The sequence below is a fragment of the Anastrepha ludens genome, chromosome 4 (assembly GCF_028408465.1).
Source record: "Anastrepha ludens isolate Willacy chromosome 4, idAnaLude1.1, whole genome shotgun sequence".
In the NCBI taxonomy this organism is placed as follows: Eukaryota; Metazoa; Arthropoda; class Insecta; order Diptera; family Tephritidae; genus Anastrepha; species Anastrepha ludens.
In genome coordinates this window covers 41,225,996-41,245,775 of record NC_071500.1, presented here as the reverse complement: position 1 = coordinate 41,245,775, position 19,780 = coordinate 41,225,996, and the positions used below count along the sequence as shown (strand labels likewise).

Genomic DNA, 19,780 nt, shown 5'->3' with positions numbered 1-19,780 from the left:
CATTTGGTTGGACTTGTGTGGTCAACTTTCATTTGCGTTCAAATTCATGTCTTTTGTGAAGCCAGTTTATCCGCTTATGGTGCTTGTGTTTATGCACGCGTTGAAAAGCACGGCGTCAACAAAATACATCTTCTATGTTCCAAGTCCAGAGTTACACCTTTGAAGCCGATCACGGTTCCGAAACTCGACTTTTCAGCTGCGTTGCTGTTAGCGGAATTTGTTTCAAATATTTTGGAAAATAGCCAACTATCATATGAGTGCCATTCTTGATCGGATTCAATGGTTGCATTATCGTGACTATGATCTGCTCCCAGTAATTTTAATATATTCGAATCAAATCGCGTGGCTAAAATACAATCGCCTACATCAGGTATGACCTGGCATCACATTCCAACCGAACTGAATCCTGCGGATATTCTTTCGTGCGGTTGCACTACAAAAGAACTACTAAATAACACCCTTTGGGCTAATGGGCCTTCATTCGTCCAATATGATTCAGCGCATTGGCCAAGCAATATGGATTTATTATCTAATCTTCCAGAAAGACGGCGCCATGTTTTAATTGCTGCAACTCTAATCGATGCAACTTACGGTTGCAAGTTCCAAAATTCATTCAGCAAATTACATCGTGTGTTTGCGTACGTTTACAAATTTTGCCACATTAAATCAAAACGAACTTTACCATCAGCTGGATCACTCACAGTCGGCATATCCATGATCATCAGAATACAAAGTACTGAAAGAAAATAAACAGTTGCCTTCCTGCAACCATTTACTGTCACTCAATCCATTTATTGACGGTTTTGGTTCATTACGCGGATTTAGAATTCGAGGCAAATCATCCACTTTTGCTACTTAAGCAGCATCCAGTCACATACACACTCATTGAATCCTATCATCGTAAACTATTGCATGCAGGACCGCAGAGTTTATTAGCATCAATCCGTCTGCAGTTTTGGCCTATTGGTGGCCGCAAAACAGTTTCAAAAATCATTAAAAAAAGCTTGAGGTGCTTCCGCTTTAAGCCTAGGGTAGTGCAGCAAATTATGGGTCAACTTTCAACAGGCCGTGTGCGACCATCTAGACCTTTTAATACAACTGGTGTTGACTATTGTGGACCACTCCAATACAAATGTGAGATGCGCAACCGGCCACTCGCGAAATGCTACTTATGCATCTTTGTTAGTTTTTCAACGAAAGCGTGCCATCTTGAACTTGTTCAAGATTTATCGATGTCATCGTTCATTGCTGCACTCAAACGATTTATCAGCATTAGAGGCAAACCAAGCACTATTTGGTCTGATAACGCTACAAATTTGGTGGGGCGAAAAATGTACTAGAAGAGCTGCGAAGGCTATTCGCCGATCAAAATCACAATAGAGCAGTAGCCGAAATTTGCATTGAAAATCAAATAGACTGAACATTTATTCCCCCCCCGCTCGCCCCATTTAGGCGCCTTATGGGAAGCTGCGGTCAAGTACGCAAAACTTCATTTCCATCGCGCCGTTGGCGTCTCTATTTTAACTTTAATTTGTGAGATTTCTGCTATTTTAAATTCTCGTCCCCTTTGTCCAATTACAGAAAATCCAAACGATCTTGACGTGCTTACACCAACGCACTTTTTCATTGGTGGGTCATTTGCAACCATAGAAGAACCAATTGTAACGCATCTAAATATGAACCGTGTAAGCCGGTGGCAGCGAATATGTCAGATGCAGCAAATATTTTGGCAAAGGTCGAGCACTGCGTATCTATCCTTACTGCAAGAGAGGTGTAAGTGGCGAACCTCTATGGCAAACATACAACAAGGTGCTATGGTGCTTTTAACGGACGACAACCAACCGCCTTTAAAATGGAGACTGGTCGAGTTGAACACACCTTCAGTGGCGCTGACGGATATGTTAGAGCAGCAATCATTAAAACTGCAAATGGGCCAGTAAAACGGGCTATAACTAAGATTGCAGGACTTCCGGTTGAAACAGATTTGGTTGAAAGCCTACGCCTTCCAACGAGGGGAGTATGTATGCAGCAGGAATCTGCATAAACCCCATTTATTTTAATTCAAACATAAAGAATTGATTTTCATAGTTTATCTTTATAGAAAATACCTTTTGTTATTTCTACAGGCATTCTTTATAAAATACTGTAATCATATTTATTTTTCTATCTGCCTTCAGCATACTGTATTTTTCGTTAAGCTAACGGTGCCTGCTTTGCAGATTTGATGCTATAAGAAAAAATAATTCATAGGATTAAGAAAAAACTTAATTCCTCATAACAAAGGGTGTAAGCGTATTTCAGGGATGTCGGAAAGCCATCGATGCATCGAAAATATCGATGTGTTGCCTCAGTGCATAAATAGTTTTTGAATGTTATGAGTTTCTCTGAAAACAAAAATTAACCGCTAGTCCAAATTATATTTTTTTTAAATTTTGTTTAAAAATTACCATTTCATGAGACGTGGGTTGCCATTGACCATTTTAATTCCCGTACTTCCGTGAACAAAGAGTGATACATACATGAATAAATCGGCTCCTCTCATCGTTCTGAACATTTTGATATAAACATATGTATGTATTATATCTATCTCGATTGATTTACGTTATTAGGTGCAACTGTTGACTGACCTTGGGGGAACCTCTTATCCCTATAGGGCGCGTCCCCAGGTGGTGGATAGGGAAACGCTACCCAGATATGGAAAGTAGGAGAGTAGGTCTCCCGCGAACCACACGTAACCAGACGTAAACTTCGTTAAAAAAAACTCCCTCAATCCAAGGTGTAACGCGACCCGTGCCTATCGGGTGGGTTTGGCAGCCGGGGGATAAAATTAAGCTGTCTCTTACCGGAGCCCTCCTGATATCATATTGCCTCAGGTTGTAACGGTGGTCTTACCATGGTAGGGGCGCTGCCATGGCGGACCGTTTATTTCCCCTATATCCTCATTGGTCACCGCACATGGCGACATGGGCAGCCCTCTGGAAGGGCAGGTGACCGTAGGAAACAGAAAAATGAACAAACAACAAAAAACAAAAAAATCGGTTAACGCTACCAAACGGACAGACAAGCAGACGGACCAACAGACTAACACAAAGACAAAACGAATGGGCAGTCGGACAGACAAGCGGACGGACCCAATGACAAAACGGACAGACAAACGGACGGACACAATCGAGCTGAGGAAGTTCGGAACTTGACGCTTAAACCAGGCAAACGCACGTTTAACGAAGTTGCACGGGATCACCTGCAAACGGCGTTGGCGGAGGAGCTAACGAACCGCGGTAAACCTGCGTTGGAAATGTGGTCCGAAATCGAAGCACGGCTATCTCGTATTGTCGTTGATCACGTCATGGCAAGCCCGGAGGGTCAAGTGTCAGGATATGATTCAATGGAGGTGGTTCGTGGATTCAGGGTGATCAAATGCGACGATCAGTTCTCTGTTGATTTCCTTCAAAACGCTATTAGAAAAATCCAGATCGACTGGGAAGGTTTTAGGCTCAAACTAATCCCAGCCAGTGAGATCCCACGATGACCAAGGGCCCGTATCTGGATACCGAACATGGAGTTCGAAGCTAAGCAGTTAATACCATATTTACAAGCACACAACCGCACTGTTCCAATGGCTGACTGGAGCATCATCAAAGCGGAGGCTCCGCAAAAGAACAGTGTGTCCTTCCTTCTCCAAATCTCGGAGGAGAGTATTGAGCCATTGGGAAAAGTGGACAACAAACTTCGGTTTGGCGCGAGGAAAGCGCATCTGAAGTTATTCCGCTCTGCAAGTCCGGAGGATGAGCAGGATGAGGTTGACGACGCTAATGAGTTGCTCATGTGCATGCAACTGGAAGAATTCGGGTCTACCAAAAACGACAGCGCTAATGAGCAGCATACGAGCTATGCAGCTTGACGCCCCTAAAAACGACCAATAAGTATGGGTCTCAAGGTTGTCCAGATCAATCTGCAGTACTCCAGGCTTGCAACGGACAGCCTAACCGTTCTCCTATACCCAGTGTGCGGAGCGCTGAGGTAAGCGGATTCTCTCTCAAAAACCAAAACTTGTACTATAAGGGGACCCAGGGTAACCCCAGGGCATGTATTATAGCAAAAAAACATTTAAACATATTTTTAATCCCATCCTACAGGTAATTGGCAGTTGTATAGAGAAAGCCGGAGACAATACAAGAAGGCAATCAGGGCCGCCAAGAAAGAGAGCTGGAGAGATTTCTGTTCTTCTATCGAATCTACCAGAGATTCTGCGAGACTTAGCCGTATTTTGTCCAAAGATCATTCAATGGCTTCTTGGGTCAAGAAGCCAGATAGTACTTGGACTTCTACGGCAGAATAGTCCCTAGAACTTCTTTTAAATACTCATTTTCCGGGATGTAACGCCCATGACAGTGATGTTGGGAGAATCCGGCGGAGCCGATATGACCCACAGCATCTTGTCAATGTAATAGTTACGAAAGAGAAGGTTGCATGGGCAATCAAATCATTCTCACCTTTCAAATCTCCAGGCCCTGACGGGATCTTTCCTAAGATGTTACAGGAAACTCTTGATAGTATTCTACCATGGCTAACGGAAATTTTCAAAGCGTGTCTAAACCTAGGTTATATTCCAAACAGCTTGAAACTTGTTAGAGTCGTCTTCATACCAAAGGCAGGTAGAAGGCCATGAATCAGCGAAGGAGTTTAGGCCAATCAGTCTGTCATCCTTCCTTCTAAAAACTTTTGAACGGCTTTTAGATATGCACATTAGAAGTTCGCTGGAGAGTTCTAGTATATCAACTGCACAACATGCTTACCTCAAAGGCAAATCGACGGAGACAGCGCTCCACGAGGTAATCCGAACAATAGAGGGGTCTCTATTTGTTGTTTAGTAAATTTACTTACATAATTAATTACATAAATAAACTTTAAAACTAGGCAACTAACAACTGTGGTCCTCGGCCTAATATAGATTGATCAGATAATTATTAAAGTTTTTTAAATTGAATAATAAATGCCACATCTTTTTAAGAGCAATATGGTATTGGGAATGTTTTCTGAGCTAACATTTTTTAACAATTTGGGAAAACATATTTCATTGAATAATTGTAGTTGCATATTCTTAATATAGCTACAGTTGTAAACTAAATGTTCGAAAGTTAGTGCACTGGTTAGACAAAGTTGATATGTTGGCGGTGGTATTTTCTCCATAATATGTTTGTGCGTTAGTCGCGTATGGCAGAGCCTTAAACGTGTATATTTTATAAGTTCATTTCTGGAAAAATTATATGGATATTTAATGGCTAATCCTTCTTCGTTGAAACTTTTGTACCCGTCAATGTATCTGCTCCATTTATCTCTATTTATTTGTGAGTAGTGGTATTTTACTGACCTTATGATGTCATTTTTGTTAATAGTTTTTTGAGTGATGATAGGTGCTGTTGTAGCAAATTTTGCGGCTTCGTCAGCTAGTTCGTTTCCACGGATGCCAACATGACTTGGAATCCACATTATTCTTATCTTAGTAGGGTATTGGATTAATGCATTTCAGATCTTTTGAATAGTCTCGTTTTTGTGTTGTATTTTAAGCAGTGCTTTTATGGCAGATAATGAGTCAGAGCAAATCAGATGTTTTCCTTTGATTACTTTACACGTATTTACGGCTCCTAGCAATGCTTGAGTCTCAGTGGTAAAGATAGAGCTGTTTTCATCAATACGAAAGAGTTTTTTAAGTCGGAGGTCGCTACTAATAATTGAAAACGAGGTAGCGTGCTCCGTTTTAGAACCGTCTGTATAAATTATATTCCAGTTTTGCAATCTGAATTTGGAAACCACTTCCTTAAACATTGTTATAAAGGCTTGTGGATTCGTTGTTGATTTTGGTAGCTGCATTAGGTCCGTGACTATAGAGTTTGTACTGAAATGCCAAGGGGGGTTTTGAGGCGATTATAGTTTGTATGCCCTAATATTAATGCCAATCTTATACCCATTTTTAATGATAGCACAAATTGCTGGGGGAAATCGTAGGTCTCTTTTCCTTGTGGCCAATTGATTTATATTAGTGACCAACTGCTTATCCGTGTACAAAATAAGTTTTGGGATTTGTTTAGATGTAATCTCTTCGTATCTACTGATGACATCTGGGATGCCAGTCTCGGCATTATATTTTGTATAGGTGTAATGCGAAAAGCTCCTATGCTATGTCTTGCTGCGGCATTGTAAACACCCTTGAGTCTATTGAGTTGTCTTTCCGAAGTGTTGCCGTATATAGCGAGACCATAATCAACTTTCGAAAGCACCAAAGCCTTTGTAATATTAATGACGCTATTAGGATGAGCGCTACAGTGGTATGATGTTAGACATTTAATGAGATTTAATCGATTAAATAATGATATTCTTAAGGCTTCTATGTGTGCCGACCACGTATTCTTATTATTAAAGGCTAATCCTAGTATCTTTAGTGACCTAACATATTCTATTTGCTTATTATCTATAACGACATCGCTTAATCTACAGCTAGTCTTCTTACATACATGTAATAGTTTTGTTTTGGGAAATGATATCCGCGAACCAGAGTAATGGCACCAGTCTAAGATTTCTTGGGAAAGCGCCCTTAATCTGTTCTTGAATTCTTCCTCGCTCTTAATTTTTGCAAGCAGGTAAAAATCATCTGCGTAAATACAATAGTTGAAGCATGGGTACCCAAGCATTATTTTGTTGATCTGTTCTGTGCCAATTTGAAATAGTATGACTGACAATGGTGAGCCTTGAGGTATACCGTTTTCAAGTGGATAGGTTTTTGTATATATGCCGTTAATCCTAAGACGGAACTTTCTGTTTGATAAGAATGAGTGAATATATCTGAGCAATTTTGGTCCTACTTTCCATTCCATCAGTTGATTGAGAATTGCATGCTTCCCAATACGGTCATATGCCCTTTCAAAATCGACTGATAAAATGGATATGTGGTGCCGCCTGGATATGGATTGTGCATTCTAGTTATCAATATGCAGTAGTGCATCTAACGTACTTTTCCCTGACTTAAATGCCATTTGATGCGGGCTTATCAGCTTTCTCTTAGATAAAAACCACGTCAGTCTTTTAGCTACAATCTTTTCGAGAATTTTTGCGGAGCACGACAGAAGGGAAATCGGTCTGTATCCATTAACCTCTGTTTTAGGTTTGCCTGGCTTTAGAATAGGTAGAACTGTCGCTGTTTTCCATTCTTGTGGGATATGTCCTATCTGGAATATTTCATCATAAAGTTGGATGTACCTCTGTTTTATGCCATATGGAAGGTGTTTTAGCATTGAGTAAGATATTTTATCGAAGCCAGCGGACTTACCTTTGGCAGTGTTGAGAGCAGAATCAAATTCTATCAAAGTTATTGGATCTTCTAAGAAGTTGGCAATGGTATCACTATATAACTTCTGGAAAGATTTATATTTAATTTGTTGGAGATAAAGGAGCTAGCGAAATTAGAGTCTTTTGATTGCTCTGTCCATGTACTGGCAAAACTTTGAGCTATGTTGTGTGGGTCTGTCACTGTTCCCCCCTCTTCCGTCTCCAATACACGTACATGCAGAGGCGTTGCCTTCCCGTATAGCTTGTTAACTTTGTCCCATAAAACCTTAACAGATGTTTGTGGATTAATTGATTCAGTGAATTTGGTGAAGGAATTTCTTTTAGCGGCTTTGCATTCTCTCTTAAAAATTGCATTCGCTTTTTTGTATGCTATTCTGTTAACTACTGTTGGTTGTTTCTTAAACGCTCTCCAAGCTGAAGTTTTTAGGTTGCGCAAGTTGGATAAATCCTCATTCCACCTGTATGTAGTGTGTTTGCTAAACTGTTTTGTAGCACGTGGTATCGATTCATTTGCTGCTACAGTAATAAGCCTGTGGAACACCGCTGCAGTTTTATTTATATTGGAGGATACTAAAAATTGTTCACGAAGAGTCTCGAGCTTAGTTTGGAACTTGGCCCAGTCTGCTTGGTCGGGGTTAAAACGTGTATGTTTGTTAATCACTCTGTTTGAGTTATAGGTATCTCCCATTTTAGAGAGTTCAATAAAGATTGGGAAGTGATCACTGCCGTGGAGGTGTGAGTCAATTTCCCAAGTGAAGAAAGGGCGAAGATGTGTGGTAACCAAAGACAGATCAATATGAGTGAAAGTTGACTTAGTCGAAAAGTGGGTTGGAGATCCATCGTTTAGCGTACACATATTTGAATTTAATAGAGAGTTTTCTATGACAGTTCCTCTTCTATCTGTTTGAGGCGATCCCCACAATTTGCTATGAGCGTTAAAATCACCTAAAATCATTGTGCCACACTGGTTATTATCGCAAAGCACACGTAAATCATTAAATGGTATATTTTCCCCAGGAGTTATATAGATAGAACAAATTGCAAATGTAATTTCGGCTTTTATTATTGCAGTCACCGCGCACATATTCGGGTTTGATGGTAGAAAATTATGTTGTAGCGATTTCTTTACAAATAAGGCAGTACCACCTTTTGCACTTGCTTGCGTTGGCGTGATCCATAAAGAATATGCATAATTATTTAAGTTAATTGAATGAGTAGTTAGGTGTGTTTCTTGGAGAGCAATGATGTCGGGAGAATATTTATTGATTATTAGTTGAAGCTCATGTAGATTATTATAGTAACCTTTCAGATTCCACTGCAGAATCTTTAGGACCATAAGAGGGATAGAGAGAAAAATAAATAAGACAGACTTATGACGGGTTCAGGACAGAAGCAACAATCATCACTAGCCGTAGCTAGTGGTACTCGTCGCTCCCGCTCTGAGCCTGTCACATCAACATTAGTGGTACAATTGTTGTTGTTTATTTCATTTGGTGTTGATATTTTTGTAGAAATTGTTGTTGAGTTTTTGTTAGTGTTTTCGTTTTCTTTTGTGTGATTTGACTTTTTCTATAGCTGTTTTGTATGTACATTTTGTTATGGTTTTTATTTTAATTATTTCTGCTCTTGCTTGTATAACTGGACAGTTTCTGTTGTTGGCTCTATGAGCATGACTGCAGTTAATGCATTTAACCTCTTTGCACGTGGTAGGCTCGTGAACATTTGCGCTGCATACCTCGCACTTTTCATCGCTTCTACAATATTTTTTGGTATGCCCTAATTTGAAGCAGTTCTTGCATTGGATAGGTGCTTGTATATATGGTTCGACCTTACAGATCAGAAAACCAATTTTTATTTCCTTAGGAATTTCATATTTCTGGAATGAGATGATGTGCAGCGAGGTGTTCACAAGCTCCCCATCAACAAATTTTTTAATCTTTTGACAGTCTGTTACTGCTTGATCTCTAAGGCCTTCTACAATTTCTTTATCGGATAGGTGCCTTAGTGAAGGTGCAAAAATGACACCTTTGACAGTGTTTAAGGTTGGATGTAATTCTGATATTATCGGACAGACGTTAGCTAAGTTTTTTGCTTTAAGGAATTTATTTGTTTGCATGTCGTTTTTGGTAAGTACTAACAAATTCCCGTCACGAGTAAAGGAGATTTGTTGTGGCGGTTCAGCACAAATATTATATTTTCGAGTGCTTTCGACACAAGAAATATATTGAAGTTGTTAATTGGCTTTTCCGGCACTGTACTTTTAATTATAACAAATTTAGGGCACTGCACTTTAAATTGGGGGGTTTTATGTCCTAATAGTGGGGAAGAAGTAGTGCTGTTGATATTCACTTCACTTTTTTTTCGTTTCTGATTAGATTTACGAGCGCTGTCCCCTGGATCAAGCAGCTCGCAGTAGTTCCCTCCAGAGGAGGACGCCATCTTACACCAAAGAAAACACGTGCAGGTTAAGTATTACGAGAACACAGAAAGAAGATAACAACAGCTAATCTGTTAATGCGCAAGCGATCGACAATGACTGTTCTCAATGAGCACCGTTTATCGACTTAGAGGGGTCTCTAGTAAACAAACAGTATACCACGGCAGCTTTTTTAGACATAGAAGGTGCATTTAATAACGTTAGCACTGATGCTATCCAAAGGACGTTAATAGATTTAGGAGTGGAAAATTGTATCAGCAATTGGATGATCTCTATGCTAGAAACCAGGATCATCAAAGCTAGTATGGGTAATATCAACATAACTGAGAGAATCCATAGGGGTACTCCAGGGAGGGGCAGTATTATCTCCACTTCTTTGGTTATGTGTGATTAGCAAAATCTTATATTAATAAAACTTAATAGCGGTGGGGTAAAAGCGATGGAGTACGCTGATGATGTGGTGCTAATGGCGTCAGGACTGTGACCTAGTAGGATCAGTGGGATCATTCAAAGGGCATTAGGGGAGCTTAACTCTTGGGCAACAGGTTGTGGCCTAAGTTTACACCCGCGTAAAACAGAACTCATGCTCTTTACCACCAGACATAAGGTACCAACCTTTACCCTACCAAATATTAACGGACAAACCCTCTCACTTTCACCCAGTCAAAAGTACTTAGGGATAATTTTGGACTCCAAACTTAGCTGGAAATTAAACTTCGAAGAACGGATAAGGAACGCTTAAATTGCTTTGGGTGCCTGTAAACGTATGCTTGGAAGAAGATGGGGTCTTCCACCTAAGCATACATTATGGTTTTATAAGGCGGTTGTACGACCAATTTTATCGTATGGTTCGGTAGTTTGGTGGAAAGCTCTGGGGAGAGATTACAATACCAAATTACTCTGCAGAATACAAAGATCAGCCTGTGCAATAACGGTCGGTACAATCAGATCATGTCCCAGGGAGGCTCTCAACGCACTGACACACGTTATTCCAATAGACCTGCACATTGAGAAGACGGCAACCATGAGTGCATTTAGGTTAAACGAAGCGGGTCGCTGGAAAGAAAAAGCTTATGGTCATGCCAGTCTACTATTGCGACAAACTCAGTTAACCTCGGTGAGGACTGACCACATCATCCCGACGGTAACATTCAATAGGAATTTTGCCATCTAAGGAGGAATGGAATAAGGGATTCTCACTAAACAACTTCGACACTACAGTCTACACAGATGGTACTAAAATGTATTGTGGTGCTGGAGCTGGTATATATTCTAATAGACTTAAAATTGAAAAATCTGTGCGTCACCCCAATGCCTGCAGTGTCTTCCAGGCGGAAGTACTGGCAATTGGGGAAGCTTGTAGACTACTAATCGCAGATTTCTCTTTTAAGGGCAATATCGCTATTCTGTCGGATAGCCAAACTGCAATCCAGGCACTGGATTCAACTACAACAAACTCTATGGTGGTGGAACAAAGTAGGAATAGCCTTTCCACCTTGAGCAAAAACCATAATGTTATATTACCTTAATCTGGGTCCCGTGACAACGGACCTATGAACGTAACGAAAAAGCAGATGAACGGGGATCTGCCATGAATAACACTCTTTCAGAATCGGTATTCACACCATTAGGTGCAATCAAGAGGACAATTTCCCTAAAATACCTTCGAATCGCGGATTGTAGATGGAGAGACCAGACGAAATGCAAAATCAGCAAAACGTTATGGCCCACCTACAACCTCAAACAATCGTCAATATTGTTAAACATGAAACGACGGGACGCCTGGAGACTAACGGCAGTCATAACTGGCGTTGGGTCTGTCAGAAAACAAGCAGCCAAAATGGGCATCCCTCACAACACATACTGCCATAGTTTTAAACAAACGGAGAAAAAGCAAACAATCTTCCATTGTTAACCCTGGGCAGGCCGCTGTTCGAGAGTCCCGAACAACTGTCTGGCTTAGATGTCAACAACCTAATAAGGTTCTTAAACCGCACAGACTGGATATAGTCATGCCGTAAATAACTGGTAAACAAGCTAATAACGAGGATGTGGCAACAAAATGCTGCGGAAGCGCTAGTTGGATTCTGGAAGAATCACCACTCAAGCCAACCAACCAAATGTAACTAAGTAATAAAAATAACTAACTAAGTATGTAACTATATTAAGTAAATAAAATAATATTAATATACCGAATATTAAACAATTCTAAAACTTCAGCTGATAATACACCAAAGCACGAAGAAAAAGTCAAAAGATCAGTGCTATTTAGGCGATATCTTTCGCGGTTTGTTCAACGGATGAAAAATTTATAATTTTTTTGCCTAACCTCTACAGTCTCTTTGGAGCGCGCTTCCACATGGAGACCTTAAAGCATTATCAATAATTTCAAATCCATAATAAATCTTTCTTTCCACAAGTGCTACTTTGGTCGGAGTCTAATCCAAAGTAATTCACCAAGCACAAAAATGGAAATGTAACCTCTGAAAGAATTTCGTATTTTTCCGCTTTTCTGATTTACAATTTTCTTGTTGCAAACCATTCATGCAAATATTGTATATAAGATGATTTCAAATATCTGAATATAAGTTTCAAATAATTTAAAATAAATAAAAAATAAAATTGTTTCTACTCACTTCATTGTCGGCGCCATAATCGACTCGTATTCACTTGGCGATGCCTCTTGTATGAGTCTAATGGTCGGTTGTAAGACAGCCGCCAGCACTTCACCACTGCTAATTTCGGCCTGCAACATTGGCCACACATTTTGCCACCACAATTTCTGAAATTAAAATTCTAAGCGTTAGCTACACCTACCGCTTAGTAGATTTTCTCAGTTATAAATAATTAGTGTTTATTTTCAGGAACATATTTTTTTGTTTGCATCTGTATACGCTATGTAAAATTTGCTAGCCATAAAATTCCAACCAACGTCAGCTATAAAAAAGTGTATGAATGTATAGATGTAGGAATAGTCATCTTGTGGCTGCAGGTACTTTTATGTGCCATGCAATTGGTGCCTCATAAACGTGTCAAAATTTTATTTTGCCATTCAAAAAACACCTGACTCGGTCAACCATTCGGATTTAATTACCCTCAACTTCACGGAAAACAAGATATAATATTTTAGCAATGCCAGTTTAATAGTGGTTTCTTTAACTTTTACGGTCACTACACTTGTTGCAATAATGATTTGTTTTTTAAAGTGAGTTTTTCAGTTCTGCTGTCTGGGTTCCTTGGTATTTCATATACAATCGTATTCAGTATCCCATACGTTTTAACCAAAGTGGCGTATAAAGCATACACACTCTTATATAATACACTTGTATATATGTACATATGCATAATAAATAACACAAGTTCTGCTTAAGCTATTTACCCTCGGTATCAGCGGCAGCGCTTCCATTAGTGTATTTTTGTAAAAATGCGATATTTGCCACTTATCATTCATGTTTACCATATCTGAGAACTTGAGTGCACTTGCAGCGGGATCTCTAAAAGTATAGAACAAACACGTACAAAAAAGGAATTTTTAAAACTTCTTCACTCAAGAAAGTTTAAAATAAGAACACGTGGGGAAGGCTAAATTCGGTCCAAACCGAATTTTATATACCCGTGCATATTTTAGTAAAATTTAATTTGGGCTGGCTATTAATTTTTGAAATGAAACAAATGCATGGATAATGAGAGTTATAGCTTGTAACATCAGACAGGCGAACGGAAATCTTAACAAGAACAAGAAGTGAGCGCGGTTTCTATCCGATTTCATTATTTTCATTATTATTATGTCAATTTTAAATGAGATGAGGTGCAATACAAGTTTTATTAAAGGCGTTGACGAGATACATGCATTTACCCATTACTAGGCGTGACACCACCCATTTTTCACAATTTCATCCGTCGTATTTCTGGATTCATCTTTTGTACCAAAGTTGAGGAATTTTCCACCATAATTTTTTTTTTTTAATTACCGTTATATGGGAAGTGAGCATTCTATAGCGTTTTCCAATAAGAGGCGTTACTTTGATATTCAAAGAAAAATGCTATTTTTTAATATAAATGATCGGATGTTTATTTCATTATAAAGAGGAAGGTATGCCGTTAATAGTGGAAAATAGCATCAGGCAAATGACCACCACGACCACGCTTACAGGACAATATCCTTTTCATGGAATTTCCCATAACCGAATTGCAAAGTGGCTGCCCTATGTCCTCGATAGCCTCACGAATTCCATTTTTGAGGTCTTGAATCGGCCCTGAGCTGTTGGCGTAGACCTTCTGTTTCACGTGGCCTCAAAGAAAAAAGTCACAAGGTGTTAAATCACAAGATTTCGGTAGCCAATTGTGATCACCTCTTCGAGAGATAACCCGGCCCGGAAACTTTTCCCGTAAAAGGTCAATGGTTTCGTTGCTTGTGTGGCACGTAGTGCCGTCTTGTTGTCCAAGATCAATACCATCCAATTCCGGCCATAAAAAATGGTTAATCATCTCTCGATAGCTCAATCCATTCACCTGTAACACCTGTTATTGGATAACCCTTTATTTGCAGTACCAGCTGCTTTGGACAAAGAGCATTGAAATATATTAGTTTTTGCTCGAGCTATCATGCACATGGACGGATGGGCATGGCTAAATCGATTAGCATTAAGCGAACAAAATTGTGGAAATTTAACGGGTATGATGAATAAACATCTTATACAGTTGATAGCGGGGACGTGACTATAGACACGTAACTATATGATATGGAGAAAGCATTAATTTTATTATTAAATTTAGCTAAAGTGGAAAATGCGCAGATATTTATAACAATGAAATATAAATTACTGCAACGCCCTCAAATGTTCGTTGCAAAACGTAAACATTGGGAGTAGATCTTCGCCTGAAAATTATCGCATGAAGTTGCCTACTCCCAATGCCTGCAATGGCTGTAAAGCCTGAACAACTTTGAAGGCCACTACACCTCAAAGGATTACCTCAGCCTTTATTGGGCGAAAGATTCAAATTTTTCAAGAAAACGGTCAATATATTATAATTTATAAACTGCAGAACTTCTTTTAAAGTAATTACAGGGTTAACGCTGCTCAAAGTGTAATCTGGTTAAAAGAGGTTGGCCTCTGGCCTCAAAAGACATGGTCGCATTTTTAGGCAGTTAACACCGCATTTCTCTGAACTTCGAACAGATGTCTCTATCCGCAAACTGGAGTTTTAAGGTCATGCCAGGGCAATCTTTCCAAGCAAGCAGGATTGGAATGAGGAGAAAATCTGCATCGAAGCTGGTACCTGTGTCTTCACTGACTGCTCCAAGATGGAATCGGGAGTCGGAGCAGGGGTTTTCTCTAAATCAGCCAATTTATCTGTTTACTTAAAATTGTCAAATACTGCTAGTGTTTTTCAAGCAGAAGTCTTTGCGATCGTGCAGGCATGCAAAATGCTTAGGGAACGTGGGAGCAAGGGAGATATTAACATTAACATTAACATTAACAAGAACAAACGCTTCCAGAAAAAAAGAAACAGAAAGTAAAAATGTTTGCTTTCGTTAAATAAAAAGACTGATACAGATTGAAAATGTTTTAAATTTGTAAAGTAAAACCTAATATATAAAACATGTAAGTAATTTTATTGAAAAATAATCTCATATGGAGAGAACTGGGTATCATTCTTAGGTATGTTTCAACGGCTGTACTTGATGAATTCCCAAATTATAGGCTATGAACGAACAAATTAAACTTGCAACTTTTACAAGCAAATAAAAACAAAACTATTTAGAATTCAAAAATATAAACAAGGAATCGCTGGCAGCAACATTTTATTTTCACATTTAATTTAATTTAATTTATCAAGTCCATCATAACCAAATTTTACAGACTAGGGGTATAAAATGACTTAAAGGTAATACTTAGAGATAAAACTTAAAAGTAAGAGTAAGCAAGACTTAGTACAAATGGGGATTCAGGAAAGTCGAAATCATTTTAAAACATTAAATTCTCCACAAGTGGTGAAACTTTTTCTCTCTCTCTCTCTTAGCTTCACAGTCTGTGGTGGACCATAGCTTCACCAACAATCCTCCTCCAATTCAGTCCCTCTCTTGCCTCATTTCTCCAATTACGAACAATCATCGCTCTTAAGTCTGCTTCGACGTTATCAAGCCATCTCTTTCTTGGTCGGCCTCTCTTTCTTCCTCCTATTGGACGCAAATTAAACACCCTTTTTGGATTCTTTCGTTGGGCATTCTTATGATGTGGCCAATCCAACTAATCTGCTGCGCTTTAATAAAATGTATTACATTTTCACCACCAATAAGGTTTTCAATTTCGTTGTTGTAACGGATGCGATAAGTGCCGTTTTCAAGCCGAATAGGACCGTAGATTTTTCTCATTATCGTGCTTTCAAATCGCAATAGTTGGTTTGTATCATTAACTTTCCGTGTCCATATTTAAGCACCATAAGTAAGAATCGGACGTATCAAAGTTTAATACATCTTATACAACTGCTTCCCTAAAAGAGCTATCTTCCAAAGGATAACGCATGTGGAACTCAATTTCACCAGAACTTGGCGAACACTTTATAAGAAGCTATCGATTACTTGAAAAATGGGAAAAGTTCGTTATGTTTCACAGTAATATCGAGTTTCATTTTGAGAATAACCTTATCTCAAGTAATCCCAATGGGTTTCTGGCTAATCTTTGTTTCCGGGCGAATGGAATAAGTGCTCAAATGCTGGTCCGACTCTACATTGTTTCCTGCCGTCCTTTCTCTTCGCCATCGTCCTAAACGACGTTATGAGTCAATTGATCCTGCACAAAAAGGCATGGTATGGAGTTTCATAGACATCTTGAGAACCTGGACTTCGCCGATGACATGCCTCCTCTCTTCCAAACTCACTGACATGCAAGCGAAGGCGGAGAGACGAGTCACGCTGGCACGTGCAGTCAGACTGGAGGTCAAAATGGGCAAGCCCGAGGCTATTAGATTCAACCACAATAAAGCAAGACCTATAATAATTGGCTGGTGGAATTTGTCAAAAGTTTTTGCTACCTGGGCTGCACTATCACGACAGATGATGGGGCAGATGAAGATGTCAACTGCAGACTAAAAACAAAGCAAGAATGGCGTTCGAGTGAATGCATACAGAATGAGCGAGTTCGCAAATCTCCAGGAGCACTAAACTGGGAATATTCAGCTTATATGTGAAGTCTGGATTGTTGTAACGAAGTGGAACATAGCTGGTCTCCAACAGCATCACACGGAGGCATACTATCTTTCATCAACAAATGCCCCCGCATCATCTGTAGAATATTCTGGCTGAACACCTTCAGCAATGACACACTGTGGTGATCAACGAATGAGGAGTCCATCCTATGGCAAATCAAATGTAGAAAGTGGCTGTGGTTGGGTCACATACTTGGAAAACTACCAGATAACATCGCAAGAATGGCTCTGGACTGGAACCGGAAAGTCAGCAGGAGTTGCGGTCGGCCAAAGATTAGATGATGCCGGCATCACATGGGACGGCACAAAAATAACAGCCCAGAACAGTGTACGATGGAAGAGTATTGGCGAGGCCCTATCCTGCCGAGCCGAGTGACCAAGGATATAAAAAATAAATAAATAAATAAAGCGCATGGGGATAACGCTTTAGCTCGAACATCTAATAAGGACAATTTTTGTGTTCTGGGTGGCTTCAATCTTATTAATATTGAATGGTCCTGGATTGATGACATATAATTGGACATAAAACAATGTTAGGGGTTTATCTGAAACCAATTTCACTGACAATTTTTTGAGTTTTTGACTGGCTCAGATAAATAGTTTCTCAAATAGTCTTTGTCGAATTCTTGATCTCATTTTTATTAATGATTATATAATTTTCTCTGTCTAAACTAATCAATATTTTTTCAAACTTTTTATTTTCATTTTGAAGATTGAGCATTGTCATTTATGAATGAAAAATAATATCGTTCAAATGAATGCCACGACTGGCTTTACAGTAGGCCATTCGATCAACCCAATTTTTAAGCACATTTTCGATTGTTTGGGCTCCAATTTCATAAATAGCAACTTCGATTTCGTGTTTTAAAGCATCAATCGTCTCTGGATGGCTCCCCACAAAAAATAGTCCAGCGGGCTTAAATCACAGCTCCGAGGCGGCCAATTGATATCGGAATTTCGGCTGATTATTCGGTTTTCAAAAACGGTAGCCAAAAGTTCGAGTGTAACTTTGACAGTGTGACAAGTTGCACCGTCCTGTTGAAACCAAATGTCGTCCATGTCATCCTCTTCAATTTTTGGAAACAAAAACTCGTTAAGCATGTCACGGTAACGCTCGCCATTTACTAAAACCGCAGAAGAAGAAGAAGACTCACCATTTTGGGAATAGGTTTTCAATATTTCCCAATTTTGTTCAAGCGTATAGCGCCCCATTTCGTAAATGTTAAACCTTTAAGTAAATTATGAACACATTTGACATGTCATTTGTACATCTCATCTTCAGTTATGAGATGTGCGCCGAGATAATATACAAAAGTTGAAGTCGAAGAAATCTCCAGTGTTTGATTTAATAACTGCCGAAGTCTTCAAACAAGATCCACGAAACATCATTACTAAGCTAACAAACATAATGAATGCTTACTTTAAGCTGCAATACTTTCCAATCTATTGGAAAATAGCTGATGTCATGATGATTCTAAAACCAGGAAAGCCTCCAAACGATGTAGCATCATATCGACCAATTTCACTGTTGCCCATCTTGTCAAAACTGTTGGAAAAATTTTTGATAAAGCGCCTGAGTAATATCATAGAAAATAAAAAAATAATACCAACACACCAATTTGGATTTCGCGCGAGTTACATATGCACATAGACAGGTAAAGGAAAATGATAAGTTTGCAGAATTTATCAGTCAAATAAACCAAACAACAGGAAAGTAATATGATATCATTTCCGTTGATTTCCCAATATTTCATCGAACTCAAAAATAAGCATTTTTGATAAATAAGCATTTTTGATAAATAAGCATTTTTGTTATTAAGCAATATAATATGTTGAATAAGCAATTATGTATACAGTTGTAAGCTTTCGTTAAACCTAAAATTAATTAATAAAGTTAGTCTGTGACTGAAACCTTCTGGTCAAACAACTGTCTTGCATTTTTTAAAAACCCCTTTTCTTAAATCAATTATAAAATTGGCGCAGTCGGTTGTCCTTTCAAAAAAAGTAATGAAAGGATAGTGATACGAAATTACGGGATAAAGTAGTGAACAAAAAATTACAAACACTATAATACCCCTACTAATCCTGCGAATCCGTAGCCAACTCAGGAGTTGACCGGACCCTCCAGGGTATAATTTAAAAAAATAGTGCAGTGAACACTTACAAAGTGAACGCCACTATAATTTAATACTACAGTGCAGTGAACACTAGTTACCACCACTAAACACAAATAGTGCAGTGCAGTGAATACTTATAAAGTAGACACCACCAACATAAAAACAAAGGGAACCATCAGCTTGGCAAACAAGCTAGCTGATAAACCAACAATCAAAAAAATTAGCAAAAGACAGCAAAGTTTTGACGAAAGAAGGAAGATGGAGCAGGCTCAAGGAAGGATGCCGCCAGAGGATATAGTGGAAGAACTGGCGAGGAGAGAACAGCAATTGGAACAGCTAAGACAGGCGTACATCGAACTACAACAACGGCACGCAACCAATGACATCGATCTACAGAGAATAATGAAGAACATTACTCACCTTCCGACATTTACGGGAACAGGCGAAGTAACAGTCAACTCCATCATGAGCAGTGTCGAATATGTGCTATGAACTATTCAAGACGAAGGAACGCGAAGAGAAGCGACAAAAGCAATATTCTACAGAGTAATTCAAGGTGAAGCAAAGGACGTAGTCATCAACATTCCTCAACCGGACAATTGGAGTCAAATAAAGAAGGCGCTTAAACTTCGTTACAAGCCAGACGTGGAGCCTTACGAAATATATCGAAAAA

General features: G+C 39.2%; 1 protein-coding gene across 1 annotated transcript in view; it reads right to left on the bottom strand.

Moving 5' to 3' along the window:
• The window catches only part of LOC128862065 (uncharacterized), a 354,012-nt gene that overhangs the window by 57,592 nt on the left and 276,640 nt on the right, over positions 1 to 19,780 (bottom strand). The window contains exons 18-19 of the mRNA XM_054100472.1: positions 13,161 to 13,275; positions 12,418 to 12,563 (exon numbers count right to left, since the gene is read on the bottom strand). Of these exons, the coding sequence (XP_053956447.1) occupies positions 12,418 to 12,563; positions 13,161 to 13,275 (261 nt within the window). The remainder of the gene's footprint in view (positions 1 to 12,417; positions 12,564 to 13,160; positions 13,276 to 19,780) is intronic.